The 14,698-nt window shown below is 59.5% G+C and overlaps 1 protein-coding gene across 1 annotated transcript; it reads right to left on the bottom strand.

Annotated features, from left to right (window-relative positions):
• Positions 1 to 3,879: 3,879 nt before the first annotated feature.
• On the bottom strand, positions 3,880 to 14,698 carry NFE2L1 (NFE2 like bZIP transcription factor 1). The gene is given in 12 exon segments (XM_069877336.1): positions 3,880 to 7,034; positions 7,534 to 7,695; positions 8,049 to 8,138; positions 8,686 to 8,901; positions 12,437 to 12,495; positions 12,498 to 12,536; positions 12,539 to 12,679; positions 12,682 to 12,753; positions 12,756 to 12,944; positions 13,316 to 13,515; positions 13,676 to 13,799; positions 14,616 to 14,698. Coding segments are annotated over 9 exon segments (2,301 nt in total). The 5' UTR covers positions 12,943 to 12,944; positions 13,316 to 13,515; positions 13,676 to 13,799; positions 14,616 to 14,698; the 3' UTR covers positions 3,880 to 5,699.

The raw sequence follows: 14,698 nt of genomic DNA, 5'->3' as shown, positions 1-14,698 counted from the left end.
AGAGGGAATGCAGACGGATACTGCTTGTTCTTCAAAGACCATCTCAGCAACCCACAGCCTTCTTCCCAATAGTGTTAACTCTGCATTTTTACGGCGTAGCATGTGTGTAGTTTTGGGTTTTTTTCTCCTTTTTTGCTCTTTACTGGTGTTTTGGGGTGGGGGGGGGAGGGAGGGGTGTGTGAGGGGAGGGACTCGGGCTCTTTGGGAGGGAGGGAGATGAGCTCTGGTGGTGACGTTCCAGATCATTTCCAGAGTTGGGGTTGTTTTTTTTTAAGAACCAGAATTCAAACAAGGAAAAACAAAAAGGGGGGGAGGGCAGGGGGGAGCTCAGTATTGATGACAGAAGCAGGGAGATGGGACCGCTGACACGAGACTGAAGCTGGGAACAGCCAGGTCTCTGGAGCTGAGATCCTTGAAACCCTGCGAGCTGTTTTTTTAACGGGGTGGGGTTGGGAGATGTGAAGCTGCAAACTTGTGATCCGGATTGTCCCGCAGCACAACTGCCAGTTCCTGACAAGTATTGGATGTGGGAATGGATTTTAACCCTTTAAAAGCCTTTCTACCCTTCTATTCATTATAAGGTGCTATTTCTCAAACCTGGGGGTGGGGAGGGTAGGGGGAGAGACTCCTTGTTCCTTTTCTCACCTGAATTTGATTTCCAGCCAGCAGCACTGGGAACCCCTTTAATTGTGGGAGGGAGAGGAATTTGACAGCGGCATAAGGCAAAAAAATCAATTCCCTGTTCTCTACCAAGTGATTGTTTGTCAGAGGCTGGCCCTTGCTGCTGGAGCCGATCTGGTACCCAGAACCTCCACAGTGGGGTTTTTTTTAAGTCAGATTTATTACAAATACTGAACTATTTAACGTCTGGAGTCGTGAGCCCCACCAGACTCCCGGCCCCTCCTCGTAGGGTGGTCTGTATCTCGACTTGCATTGTACAAACCTTTTTTTAAAAGCATGTGTTTAGGTTTCTGTGAAAAACGTTGTTTAAATGTAAAGTACGTGTTTGGATTTTAACTTCATACCGAGCTCTGTCAGGTTTGGTTTTTTGGTTTTTTTTTGGTTTTTTTTTTTTTTTTTGTCTCAATAAAATTTTAGATTTATAATCCTGATTTTTTTCTTCTCTACCTTGCTCCTTCCTGCAGCTCCTCGCGCACCAGGCGCCGAGGTTTAGAGCCGGGCGCGAGGGGAGGTTGTGTTCTCTCTGAGCAGGGCTGGCTCTGCTGCAGCCCCGCTTGGGATGTCGACAGAGCAGGAGCTTCGGGGCAGCCAGCAGCGTGTTCTGGTTTATCTCGACTTCCATCCGGAGAAGAAAAGCGTTCGAGAGGCTGGTGTCCAGAAGCCTGAGTTGTGTTCTGTCCCTGGAGATGAGGAATCGCTGTGATCTAGGACCTTATTTGATGGAGCGAGATTCTGTTCGAGCTGGGAGCACACGCTGCCTGCGTTCTTAGTCAGGACCTGGCACAGGAGGTGGGGTAAGTGACCTTGACTTCAGTTCTCATTTCAGTGTTGAGCACACTTGGTCACTTTGCATTTTATGGATGGGTTGTCAAAGCTCTGGTGGTGGTTCTGGTGACTTTGGCTGAAGATGGAGATGGAGATGGCCTCCCCTGAGCCTTGCTGAAGGCCACAAGCTCTTATGCCTGGGGAATGTTGAGGCTCTGGAGTGAGTCCAGAGAAGAGCAACAAAGCTGATGAAGGGGCTGGAGAACAAGAGGAGCAGCTGAGAGAGCTGGGGGTGTTTAGCCTGGAGAAGAGGAGGCTGAGGGGAGACCTCGTTGCTCTCTGCAACTCCCTGAGAGGAGGTTGTGGAGAGGAGGGAGCTGGGTTCTTCTCCCAAGGGACAGGGGACAGGACGAGAGGGAATGGCCTCAAGCTCCACCAGAGGAGGTTCAGGCTGGACATTAGGAAAAAATATTTCACAGAAAGGGTGATTGGGCAGTGGCAGAGGCTGCCCAGGGAGGGGGTTGAGTCCCCTTCCCTGGAGGGGTTTAAGGGACGGGTGGACGAGGTGCTGAGGGACGTGGTTTAGTGATTGATGGGAATGGTTGGACTCATGATCCAGTGGGTCTTTTCCAACCTGGTGATTCTATGAAATCGAGGTGCCGTGCTCAGCCTTGGCCCTCGCTGAGTTCCGAGGTGCAAGGTCCCACCTGCCCCTCTCCCCGCACAGAGTGTGGTGGAGGTGAGACAGAGGGGAGTGGATTTTGCTGGGCTTGTTCTCAGCTCAGGGATTGCTGCTCCCGGAGGCTTGGGAACGGTTCTTCGCTGCCTGTAGCCTCCCAAGAGGGGTTTGCTGAGTTTGTGCATGAGCCAGGGTGTGTGTGAACGCAGGAGCTGGAAGGAAAAGGTGCTGCGGCAGAGCAGGCAGCAAAAAGAGACCAGAAAGCACCGCGTCCTCCCCTCCCCGTCCGTGCTGATCCCACTTCTCCAGGCCAGGAGTGAGCAGTGACCCCAGCGTCAGGGCCAGAGCCTTCTCCCAGCGTCATGGGGTGGAGAAAACCCCTGTGGGTTTTTGTGCAAGCCGGTATTCCGCTCTGGAACAGCCCTTGGAGAGATAGCAGAAATAAATAGCCTGGAGGCCGAGACGAGCCAGGACGCGCCTCGGAGTGTGGATTTTCATGCCTCGCGGCCCCCTTGGCCAAGAGGTTGCCATGCGTGGAGCTGGCGTGGGCTCCGCACTGGCAGCGGGAGAACTCTTCCCGGCCATAAGGAGAGGTTTAATCCCCAGAAAAATGATGTTTTCCCCGTGGGAGCCGCGATGAAAGACAAAGGGGAAGCAAAGCTGCTTTTCGCTTGCTGTTCTGGTTGTGCCAGGTGAAGGGAGGCGCCCGAGGCTGCTGGACACAAAGCTTTGGGGCCCCAAAAGTGGCCTCTCTGCCAGCGTCGTGGCTTTAGGGAGATGCTCTGGTTCTTTGCTGCTCCATGCAGGAGCTGCTACGTCACACGGCGTGAGATGAGACGGTGCCCACGAGCGGCGAGGCCAGTAGGGCAGCGGGTAGGCATCTGCAACTAAGAAATACGGAGAGGGGCAGGGTCCTGAGCCACAAGGATCAGCGCAAAATGCTTCTTTCCAGTTCAGCAGCTCAGCCCCAGCCAGTCTTTTGCTGGTGCAGCAGCAGTTCCCAGTTTTCCATCCCCAGCTGAAGCTGGAGGCGGCTTTCGGCAGCGCCCTGGCTGCCGGGGAGCCTGTGCCGCGTCCCGGCCCAGCGCCCTGCAGCCCTGCGCAATCCCTCTCACAAAAGAGCAGCCGCGTCAGGACCCGGAGCAAGGCTGGACGCAATCCCAGCGCTGCCCGGGGAGCGGGGCCAGAGCCAGAACTTCGCATCACGGATAACGGGTCCCCTCCGCCGGCTCTGCCGCTCCCCGCTCTTCTCAAGGGCTTCGTCCTGCAGCGAGGGAGCTGCAACCAGAGCTGGCAGCGCCCGCATTAAATACACGCACGATGGAATCAACTTCGGCTCTGTAACCGCACGATGGAATCAACTTTGGTTCCATAACCACAGCCGAGAGCTGCGGGGAAGGTGGCCGGAGCTGCGAGAGGGAAGGGAGGGTTGGGGAAAGCAGGAACCGGAGGATTCGGCAGCGCCGACCACGGCAGCCGGACGCTGACTTGGAACGACAGCAGCGCTGGCCAAGAGGAACCATCATTTAACCAGGAATTTGGTTTTCCTTAAGAAGATGCTGGTGGGGAGATAGGAAAGAAGCTGCTGAGCCAGTTTCCCACAAACATGAAGCCTTTTGTGTTGCGAGGCTGCGACCTGGAGCCCCAGAGCTGCTCCAGGTGCTTCCAGGAGCAGGACTCGCAGAAGAGGCCGCTTTGTTTCCTTGACGCACTCGTATCTTTTAAAATAATAAAATAAGAGCCGGGAAAACTGCTTGTACAGTGAATAAGCCGTTTTATTTTTGTCCTGTGCTCACACAATCTCTTCTCTCCCTGACAGGTCACAGAGCAGGCAAATAAAGTCTCTAAAGAGGAAAATAACTTAAAACATACGCGCGGGGCTCCCTTCCGACCTCCCCGCACCCCCAGCTCCACCTCTTGTGCTTCGTCTCCTGCGTAAGCCAAGCCGTTGGACCTCAGGAGGCCGGGATGGGAGGCCAGAGCCCGCCGGGGTCCCGCGCTCCCGGATCCAACTGCTTTTCCCTCCTTCGCCTGGAAAAATACGGCTCCTCCAGGCCTCCCCGCTGCATTCCCAGGTTTCCTTCCTGTGGGTGACCACCCCGAGCCTTCCCCTCCGCCCGCGCCGCCCTCGCCCCGCATCACGTGCACAGGACTTGGCCAGGAAAAGCCAGTTTTAAGCTTTTTTTTTTTTTCTTCTTATTTTCTTTTTTTTTTTTTTTTTTTTTTGTTTCGTTTGTTCGGTTGCTGGTAAAGTCAGGACCCTCCCAGCTGTGCTCTATTGGAAAAACAGCTTCTAGGACCGTCTCCGTGCGGAGACCGACAGTGATCAAGGCACTACCCCCACCCCCCTCCTGAAAACAAAGGAAGTCGGACCAACACCTCAGGACAGAAGAGAATCCTATAATGTGATCACACGGTTACACGGAATCCTTATGGCAAAGAGAACATTTAGCAGCTTTGAACGTTTGGGGCTTCTCCCTTTGACTCAACACAAGCACTCTAGACCCTAGAGGGAAAAACAGGGCGGAAGCCCCCGAAAAAACCAAAGCGCGGTTGGGAATCGGGAATCCTATCGGCTCTCTAATTTCTAGAAGTGACGAGGGCCGGGGCGGGGGGCCCCCCTGCTCCCCGCTTTGTGCTCTGCGGCGAGCCGGAGAGCCCCGCGGCCCCCTCCCCGCCCTCCTCCCCAAGCAGCTCCCCAGTCAGCGGGAGAAGAACAGCGGTTGCATGCAGGCTGCTGCGTGTGCCGGCCCGGGCTGGCTCGGCGGCAGTGACGTGCTCCGAGTGCGGTTGGCAGGGGTTCATTAACACTCTTAGCACTCTTAGTTCAACCCTCTCCAGTTCCACGCTCTTTCCCCCCCCGACCCCCGTCTCCATTCCACTTCCCTTCCCCAAAATCCTAAAGCTCTACGCACCCCAACCCCCCCCCCCAATCACGGTTCTCCCACGAGATCCACCCCTGCGGAGCTTCCTCGGATCGAGAGGGGTTAATGGAAGTCACACCACTTGTGGTTTCCACGTGTGCACTGGTCTGATCTAGGAAGGGATGGTGGTTAATCTGGATTCGAGTCAGGTTGGATCACACACACCGATGTTCAAAACTGGTTCAGGAAAAGGAGGAAAAAAATAAAAGAGGGAAGAAAAAAAAAAAAACAAACAAAACCCAACTACCTGAAATCACGGAACTTTGGAAGTTCAGAAAACGTCTCTCCTAGAACTCGTTTGAAGTTCGTTTGCTTAAATCTCTTTTCTTATTTAAAGCCAGTTCCTAACAGTAGTTTTTCCACCTCTGCTAACCTCCCCACCTGCGACGCCAGCTCCTTTCCTGCGCTCAAAGGATTCCAGGTTGTGGAAGGCGCCGGGCTGGGCAGCGCGGGGTCCCCGTCCCTCAGCCTGCAGGTCCCGCAGTCCCTCCCGCGCGCTGACCGGCAGCAGTCCCGGTTGTTTGAGAAGATATTATCGGATAAGAAGGCATGAAAGTTCCTCTTTTTTTAAGTTCAACCTTCCAGGCTCAGCCCTTCTCCAGTTCTCACTTTTGAGCGAGTGTCCCACTCGGCCCGCCTCGCCGGGAGCTTCACTTCCTCCGGTCCTTCTGTTTGCGCTCCTGCCGCCGCGCCTGCTGGTCGGCTACGGCGCGAGGTATCAAGATGACGCTGCCGTCGCTGGCGTATTGCAGCGCGTACTGGCTGGGCGAGTAGGGCTGCCCGTTCTCGTCCCGCAGCCTCCCGAAGACTTCTTGGTAGAGGTTCTGCACCTTTTGCTTCATCTGGCGGATGGATTTGAGGAATTCCACCTTCTCCCTGAGCAGTTTGGACTTGTCGCGTTGCAAGTCCTCGACGTCGCGTTCCAAGTTGAGGATGGTGTCCAGCTTCCTCTTGCGGCAGTTCTGGGCAGCCATCTTGTTCTTCCCTCGCCTTCGGATGTCGCGGATCAGGCTCAGCTGCGCCTCGCTCAGCTGGTACTTGGAGAGGAGCTCGTTGAACTCCTCCACCGGCAGGTTGATGATCTTGTCGTTGGTGAAGGGGATCTTCATGGCTCTGGCTCGATGCTCGTCCCTGCTCATCTGCTTGTCCAGGAACTCGGACGGCTTCTCCTTGCTGCTCTTCTTGCCGGCGCCGGGCAGTTTGGGCTCCTCGGGATCCAGGTTTCCTGGAGCCATGTTATAGGTGTGGTTGTGGCCAACATGCTCCAGGTAAGGCAAATAATGGAGCTGCGAGGGGTCCTGGTAGCTCATGCGGCAGAACTTGCTGTACTCTGGCTGGTATCCAACTGCCCCTTCTGCTTCTTCAAAGTCCACGTTTTCGGAGTCGGAGCTGTAGCCGACAGCTCCTTCCTCAGAAAACGAGGAGGAGGAAGAGGATGAGGAGGATGAGGAGGAAGAGGACGAGGAAGAGGAGGCTTCCGAGCTGCTCAGAGAAGCGGGACTGTGGCCAGAATCCAGAGAAAGACCTGAGTCGGAATCAAACTCCTCTTCCAGCTGCGAGGCCTGCACGGGGTTGAAGCCTTCTTCGATCGCCAAGTCCATCAAACTGATCTCATCAAGCATGGCCTCGTCTAGGAGGCCGCCCAGCGGGTCGGGCAGCTCGGGGCCGGCCGTCTCGTTGACTGTGCTGTTCAGCTGCGGAGGGAAGAAGATCCCACTCAGGTTGGTGGAGCCGAAGGTGCTGTTGAGGCCGGTGGAGTTGTCCGGCGCCAGCTGGAGCAGGGCCGAGCTGCCGGCCATGGAGGGGCTTTCGATGTCGGAGCTGAAGAGGGAGAAGTCCTGCGCGCAGCTGCCCAGCGAGGCCTGATGCAGGCTGACGTTCTGGTTGATGGGGGTGTTGGGGGCCAGGCTGTAGTTAGCGGTCAGCAGGTCTCCGCTCGTGCCGTTGTACAGCGTCTCCGCAGTCGTGCTGTTCACTTCCATCGCCTGGAAGAGACGGGGAACAGCTTGGTGAACGAGCTGCGCTCCAGCCCTGTCTCTCCTCAGTGCCCTTCGCTTCTAGCGCGTGCCAAAAAGAGACAGGACGATGCTTCTGGATCCCACAGAAGGAGCTCCCTCCAGCAGCTCGGCAGCATCCGGAGGGTTGGGATGGCAGCAGCAGCTGCCCCACGGGTGGGACAGTGTCACCGCACAGGCTGGGATGGAACTGAAGCAGCCACAGCCAACCCCGAGCCACGGCTGCAACGGGATCGGATGCACGGGATGCCCATCAAACCTGAATTCCATCGAGCAACACGCTCCTAACAGGCTGCCCAGGGAGGGGGTTGAGTCACCTTCCCTGGAGGGGTTTAAGGGACGGGTGGACAAGGCGCTGAGGGACATGGGTTAGTGATTGATGGGAACGGTTGGACTCGATGATCCGATGGGTCTTTTCCAACCTGGTGATTCTATGATTCCTGAAAGGGAAAAGCCCGCTGGAGCTCACCTGCATTTCCATGATGGACATGAGGTCCAGCCACTGCTGCTCCAGATCGAAGGGCGACTCGGTCTCGGCGAGGAGCGGAGACAGCAGGCTGGTCTGGATGCCCGCAGATCTGCTCTCGCCGGGCACGGCTTCGCTCAGGGTGGAGACATCCGCAGCTGGAAACTAACCACGTGAGACAGAGTCAGTCCCCGGCTGAGCTGCCATGGCCAGCGAGACAGCAATCCCGAATGCCCTTCCACCTCCGCGCAGGCAACCGCTTTGCCTTTGTTCAAAGCAAACCGGTTGCAGTTATTGCTGCGCAGTTCACTAGGAACTAATTAGAAGCAAAGCCAGAAATCTTTAATTAATTGTGACCTCCCCCCCGCTTCCTTCGGCAGGGTAACCCAATTTACTGCCAGCTCTGCGGGCTGGGTTCAGGGTACAAGAAGCATCGATACCCTAGCGAATGAGCAGAGGAGAGCGGCTGCTGCCTCGAGATCTGCTGAGGGGTGGACCCGTCGCCCTTCTCCGCTCACCTCTGAATTCTCCCCGAACGGGAAGGTGGCCTCCAGCAGCCTAAGGCACTCCTCCAGGGACAGGGCTGTCTGATCCTCTGCACTGGGCACCTGATGGAAAACACAAGCAATCATAGCCCTGGGATTAGGGAGGTGGTGAGGAGAAACGAGCTCCTTACAGCAACGCATCCAAAAAGAGCCAGAGGCCCCACCCAATGCTTCGCAGACTCCATCCTCCTGCTCCAGAGAGCGTCAGAGCGGCCCCGGAGGGAAACGTGCCGCCTCTGCTCCCGGCGAGCCTCACCTCCTGCCAGCGCAAGGACTCTGCTACAGGCTGGAGGGGACTCTGCGTCTCTGCCGCTGCCACACAACCCAAAGGCACAGCCAGAACCAGACACCCTCCTCCTAGCGCCCTGCCGGCGGTGACACGGCCCTTCCCCTGCTTCGCTGCGGCTCTCCGGCCCGTCAGGCTTTGCCAGCATCAAATCCACCAGGTGAAGCCTTATCCTGCGGCTCAGCGCATCCTCGGCGAGCATCACACGCGACACCCTCACCCCAGAGCCGGACAGAGCACCCCTCACCTCCCCGGCGCCTCCGAGGGATCGCAGACCCCCCGTTCACGCTGCAGACCCCAGCCCGGGCAGCCACGGGGCTTTACCTGCGCAGGGAAACTCTCCCCGGTCTCTCCATCAACTAGTAGGGTCCTATCCAAGATGTCATTCCCTCCGCTCCTCCAGCTGTCCCCGCGCTCCCTCCCATCGCTCAGCTCTTTGTCCACTTCGCTCTCTTTCTGACGGTGGCTGTAGTCAAAAATCTCTCGCCCAGCGCCGAGATCAATATCCTGTCTCCACAGGATGTCAATCAAATCGATGTCCTGAAAGACAGACCACATCTCCTTCAGCCCCAAGCAGGGTCCCCGCCCCGGGAGGGACCCCCCACTCCCTTTCCCCGGGGTCCTTCTGCCTCCGGGGATCCCCGGGAGCGGCTCTGCGGGCTCCAGGCCCGCCTTGCATCAGCCCGTGGTGCCATCCCGGCCATTTGCATAAGGGGTGCGGTGCAGCCGGGAGGAAAATCCCCGCATTCCCACCCACCTGATGCAACTTCAACCGCGGAGACCGGCTTACCGGCAGCCTAACCCCCCCCGCCGCCGTCCCCTCCCGGTGCAGCCCCGCTACCTTTCTCATGTCCCCAGCTGCCACCCGGGCCGATCATGATCCCCGGGGGAGGCGGCGGCGGCGGGGCGGGCTGGCCGGGGCGCGGCGCCGCGCACGCATCGCCGGCTGCGGGAGGCGGAGGGCGGGGGGGGGTGAAGCCACCGTTCTCTGCTCCGCCCCACCGGCCCCCGGCGGCGGCGGCGGCGGGAGGGCTGCCCGGTGCTCGCAGGGCCCGGCTGGGCTGGGCTGGGGGCGCCCTGCCCGGGCCGGGGCTGCGGCGAGCCCCGCCCGCCGGTACCGTGGCTGCGGCTCCCGCCAAGCCCCGCCTCGACCGCCACCCCCCCCGCCCCGCCGGGATGCGGCGGGCCGGGACACGCCCCCTCCCGCCACCGGAGCCCCGCGAGGCCCCGCCCACCGCGCCCGGCACGCACCAATCAGCGCCCAGCCAGGCCGAGGCCACGCCCCCCGCGCCCCCACACGCCGACCAATCAGCGCGGAGCCGCGCTGAGGCCACGCCCCCCGCGCGCCCCCGCGCTGAGGTGGAGCCCCGCCCGCCGCGCTTTATCCAATGGGCGCCGCGCTGCGGCGAGGCCACGCCCACCACTCCCCAGCGCCAGCCAACCAGCGCTGAGATGTGGAGAAGCCACGCCCACCGCGCTCCCCACGCCAGCCAATCGGGACCCCGCCCCGACCAATCGGCGCCGCCGGGGGGCGCGCGCTCAGCCAATAGGAGGCGCCCCCGCGCCCCCGCAGCGCGGCCCCCCCCGGCCTCGCCCTGCGCCGCCAATATAGGGAGGGGGAAGCGGCGGGGGGGGGGCTCGTCCCGGGGCCCCGAGCGGAGGGGATGGGGAGGGATGGGAAGGGGAGTCAAGGCCGGCGTGACCTTGGCTCCCCGCCCCACACCGGGAGATCCCGGGAAAGCGGTGGGAAAAGGCTCCCCAACCCCCCCCCACCCCGCTAGCAACGGGCACCGGGCGTTCCCGGGGGCGCTGAGCCGGCTCAGCCCCCGCGAAAGGCGCTGCCCGGGGCCAGCGCTGAGCCCCGGCGGCTCATCACATGCTTGGGCCGCGTATTTTTATCCCGGCGCTGCCTCCCGCCCTTCCCCACCCCCAATGCTGCAGAGGGCAGGGATCCATCCCGGCTTTCCCGTTGGGATAACGCGGAGCGGGTTAGTAAAAAAACCCAAATTCCCCTTTTTCGCATGATTCCGAACCCCCAGGAGCCCCGCGCCGCACCCAAAGGCGAGGTCCAGCTCCTAAAATTCTCCCTAGCAGCACGCGGAGTCGCAATATTCCCCGTGCCAGGAAAAGTCAGGTCAAAATTTAAAGCCATCTGCAGCTCAACCGCTTAAAAGAAGGATCCAGCCCCGCAGGTGCCTTCCAGAGGCTGCTGGGAGCTGCGGAGCGCAGGCAGGATTCCCAGCAGAAAAGCTGGAGGGTTGCTTGGAATTTACCAGGGAGTTGAGGTTCCAGGCCAAGACCCCCCCCTAAAAAAAGGGTTTGGGGAGCACAGGCCGTGTTCGAGGTGGCAGACGGGATTTCCTGGCATTAGGTGCCCAGGCGCTGAGCCCCCCACACCCTGCAGGAGAAATAACCCCCTTTCCTCCCCGAATCAGGGCTTTAGGGGGAAAAACATGGAAAAAAGGGGCCTGAGGAAGAGCACTGACACCTGAACTGGTGGGATTCAGGGGAGGTGCAGACCCAAATCTCCCCACCCTTCCCTGAAGGAGCGACTGGAGCGAAACTGCAGCGCGGAGGAGCGCGCTTCCCACCCAGCATCGCGTGATTCCCACCCGGCATCGCCTCCTTCCCACCTGGCATCACGTCCCTCCCACCTGGCATCGCCCAGGCTGGCTACGAGTTCCACTCCCAGCCGGTCCAGCCAGAGCTGGCTGGGTTTGCGATGGTGCTTAATGCAGGATGGCATTTTAGGACAGGAATAACCAGGAAAGCCATGGTGTTATCTACCTCCTGCCACCCAAATCCACAGTGTTTCTCCCTAAAACCCGACACGGGTTCTCTGGGAAAGGCTACGCAGACCCCACGCCCTTTGCCTGGAGCACCAGACTTGGGGAAGGACAGTGAAGTGACCTTGTACAAGGCATCCCATCCTTCCCAGTTCCCAGGACAGGGAATCGCCCCTCGGTTATCAGGGAGGAAGCTGAGGGTGTGAACGTTTGCCTTGCGTCTGCCACCCTCTGACCGCAGCTCCTCTCGTTGACGCCTCCAAGGTCACCGATCACAAACCCAGAGTGGGATTTTTCACTCCTCCAGAGCCAGGAGATCCTGGCAGAGAGGGAAAAGCTGCCCGCAGGACCAACCCAGGCTCCCTCCACGCTTCCTATGGCAGCATCCTGCTGCTCGGCCCTCGCTGCCAGACCCGAAACAATCATCACCTTTGTCTGCACGCGGTCTCCCACCGCTTCCCTCACACCATTCCCTGCCCGCTTCTGCCAGAGCCACACGGCTAAAGCTCTCGGCATCCACGACAGCTGCTTGCGGAGCTGCCCACCCCGCGCTGCCAGGCACAGGCAGCCGGCTCCGGCTCTCCCCATGCCCAGACGCCTCAGCGCCTCGACCCAGACGCAATTTAGCAGACGCTGGAAGGACCCGACGCTGCAAATCAGCCCTAACGTCCCCGCCGGCACCATCGGGGAGAGACAGAACATGCCGTGACAGAAAGAGCGGTGCCAAAAGGGAAAAGACGGGAGTGGAAGAGCATCCGGGGCCCAGTCTTGCATCACAGCCTCCGCAAGGCTGGGCTCAGACAGAAACACAAACCCGCTTTCCACTTCACCTCTCCCCACCCTCCTGTGATGAAAACCGAGCCATAAACTTCGCCGCTGGATGAACTCCAGAGCCAAGAAACCCAAGCACCCGCTCGGCACCTGGGATCGCGCTGTTACCCAATGCCCCTGTTTGTTTCCCAGCCTCGCTTTATCGGTTTCACAACACCCAGCTACGCACGCGGGTTGCGACGCTGACCCCAAACCTTTCCCCCCAACCCTTTCACTATTACTTTCTCACCAAGAATAAAGCAAATCAGGAAGAAAAAAAACACCTCGCACATCCCTGGAGACCTCCAACTGAAGCAGAATTCAGCATTCTGCCATTCCCAAGCGGGATCCCACTTTTTCCAAGTGCTAAACACACACAACACACAGAGTCCCGCTCACTCGGGGCGGTACCAGAGGGTAAAATCCTCCCCCAACAGCTCCCTTTTCCCCCCACCAAAAGAAAATAAAGTCTTGCCTACCTCTTTGGTCAGGTCCCCGTTCACCGGCGCAGCCACCGCTCCCAAATCTTCCAGTTCTTCCCAAATCCCTGCTCAGCTCCGCTCTCCCTCACCCCGTTGTCGGATTGCTGGCATCCTGCAAGCCGCTGCTGTTCTCTAGGGCGATGCCGGCGCTGGGCTGGCTCCCGGACACGGATCCTTCGGGGTCTCTGTGCACCAACCAGGCGTTGACCTCAGTGGTGGGGACCTGAAACCGGTCCAGGGCCTCACCTGGTTGAGCAGCCGGCGAGCGGTGAAGTAATAGTCCAGGTCTACGCTTTTTGGGTGGATGCCATAGCATCCAAGGTGTTTCGCAGGTTGTGAAACTGGGTCTGGGTGTAAGCGGAGCTCTGGCCGAGGATGATCTCCCGGAGAGGAGGGAGCTGTGAGTTCAGGTAGGTATCCACGTCCACGCGAACGCCGATGAGGCTGAGCAGGATGGTGAACTGGATGAGGCCTTCAGTGAAGTATTTCTTCAGAGAAAGCATTTCTGGCAGAGGAGAAAAGAAAACAGGTAGAGGGGTTGGGAATTCAAAACAAAAAAGCCAGCGTCGGATGAACGTTCCACACAACAGGTTGGTTGGGTTTGTCTTTCCTCTGCCCCACTTTCGAACAAACAGCACAAAGCAGCGACTTCAGTGTCCAGGTTATCGCTAAAACACAGGATAAAAGTTGAAAGAACATTCAGGGCTTTGGGATCGGGATGGCTTTGTTTTCCTTCTCAGATTCCGGATCTCGCTGGTTCATTATTAAAGATTGAAATCTTAAAAAGCAACAAACCCTCCCCAGAAGTCGGCCCCCGCTCATTCACACCCCTTTGTCTCTTCAGAGCAGTATGAGACAGAAAAATCCATGACTTACTGTCCAAAAACTCTACATACAGCGCCTTCCCCTCTCCCCGCCGATTCCCCACGCTCCAGGACAGGCTCCGACAGCCGCCTGCTCGTTCTTCCCCTCCTCTGGCCCGCGCAGCCTCTTGCAGGAGCCTTTCAGGAGTCAAAGTTCCAGCTCACGGGAAGGTCCAGAGACGCCTCCGCTCCTGGCTGCAATTTCATCAGCCGCTGCAACACAACCAGAGAGCAAACGCGATAACTCACCCGGGCACCACCCAAAACATCACACATGGAGCGACTCGGCCAGCAACCGGCGGCTGCCCCCGCGGAACCCCATCGGTCCCACTTCAGGGGCTGATTTTCCACGAGGCGGGCACGGCGAGGTTACCTTTGGTGACAATATTGTCCATACTTCCCCTCCCTGAGCTATTCTTAGGCTGGCGCGTCAACTTCCCCTCGCTGAAGGCATCCAGCTCGACTCCCTTCGCTCCTTCTCCCTCTTTCCAGCGGCTCTACAAAAACACACCAGAGGCTTTTCCAACAGCAACAAAACAACCTAAACCGGGGGGTTCCCGGCCTTGCCCTTCCCACCCCTGCTTGGCCCCCGTCCCGGTGCCCCGGAGGAGCCGTGGGGCCCCGGTTCTCCCCGCCGTCCCCTCCTCGGTGCTGGGGACGACAGGGCCCTGTGCCCCCTCCCACCAACCCCATCCCGGGTCCCGGTTCTCCCTTCTCAGGGGGGGCTCCCCCCATCCCCTACTTCCCACCCCAGGTCCCGGTTCTCCCCGCTTTCCCCTCCCTAACGGGGGGTCCCGGTGCTGCCATGTGCCCCCCAACCCCGGCCTGGGTCTCCCGGTTCTCCCCTCGGTGGGGAAGGTGGGGGTCATGGCGATTCCCCAACCCTTCCTTACCCCACCTCCCCTCTCCCGAGGGCTCCCGGTGCTGCCCCCCCCCCCAATCCATACCCCCATTTCTCCTCTCCCGTGGGGAGATCCCGGTAACTCCCTCAATCCTGATCCCGGCCACCGATTCCCCCCCCACTCTCCCCTCTATTTTATTTTTTTTTGGGGGGGGGGCGTGATCCCGGTGATTTTCTACCCCGGTTCTCCTCTCCCGGAAGGAAAACCCCGGTAATTCCCACCCCCTTCTCCATCCCGACCACCGGTTCCCCTCACTCTCCCCTCCTTGTGGGGTGGGGGGGGGGGCGCTCCCGGTGCTACCGGTCGGGTAGCTGCCCCCCCCACCTCCCTTCTCAATCCCGGTACTGCCCCCCCCACGCCATACCGGGCCCTTTAACCCCCTCCCAGCCGCTCAGCGCCGCCCCCCGGTACCCGCCGCTCGCCGCTCGCTCGGGCCCCGCCGCCGGCCCCGCTCCCCGCCCCGGCCCCGCCGCCTCCTTCTTCCTCCTCCCCCC

Source organism: Phaenicophaeus curvirostris, chromosome 26 (assembly GCF_032191515.1).
Source record: "Phaenicophaeus curvirostris isolate KB17595 chromosome 26, BPBGC_Pcur_1.0, whole genome shotgun sequence".
Classification (NCBI taxonomy): Eukaryota; Metazoa; Chordata; class Aves; order Cuculiformes; family Cuculidae; genus Phaenicophaeus; species Phaenicophaeus curvirostris.
The sequence above is the reverse complement of the archived record's forward strand: the minus strand, read 5'-3'. Positions and strand labels throughout refer to the sequence as shown.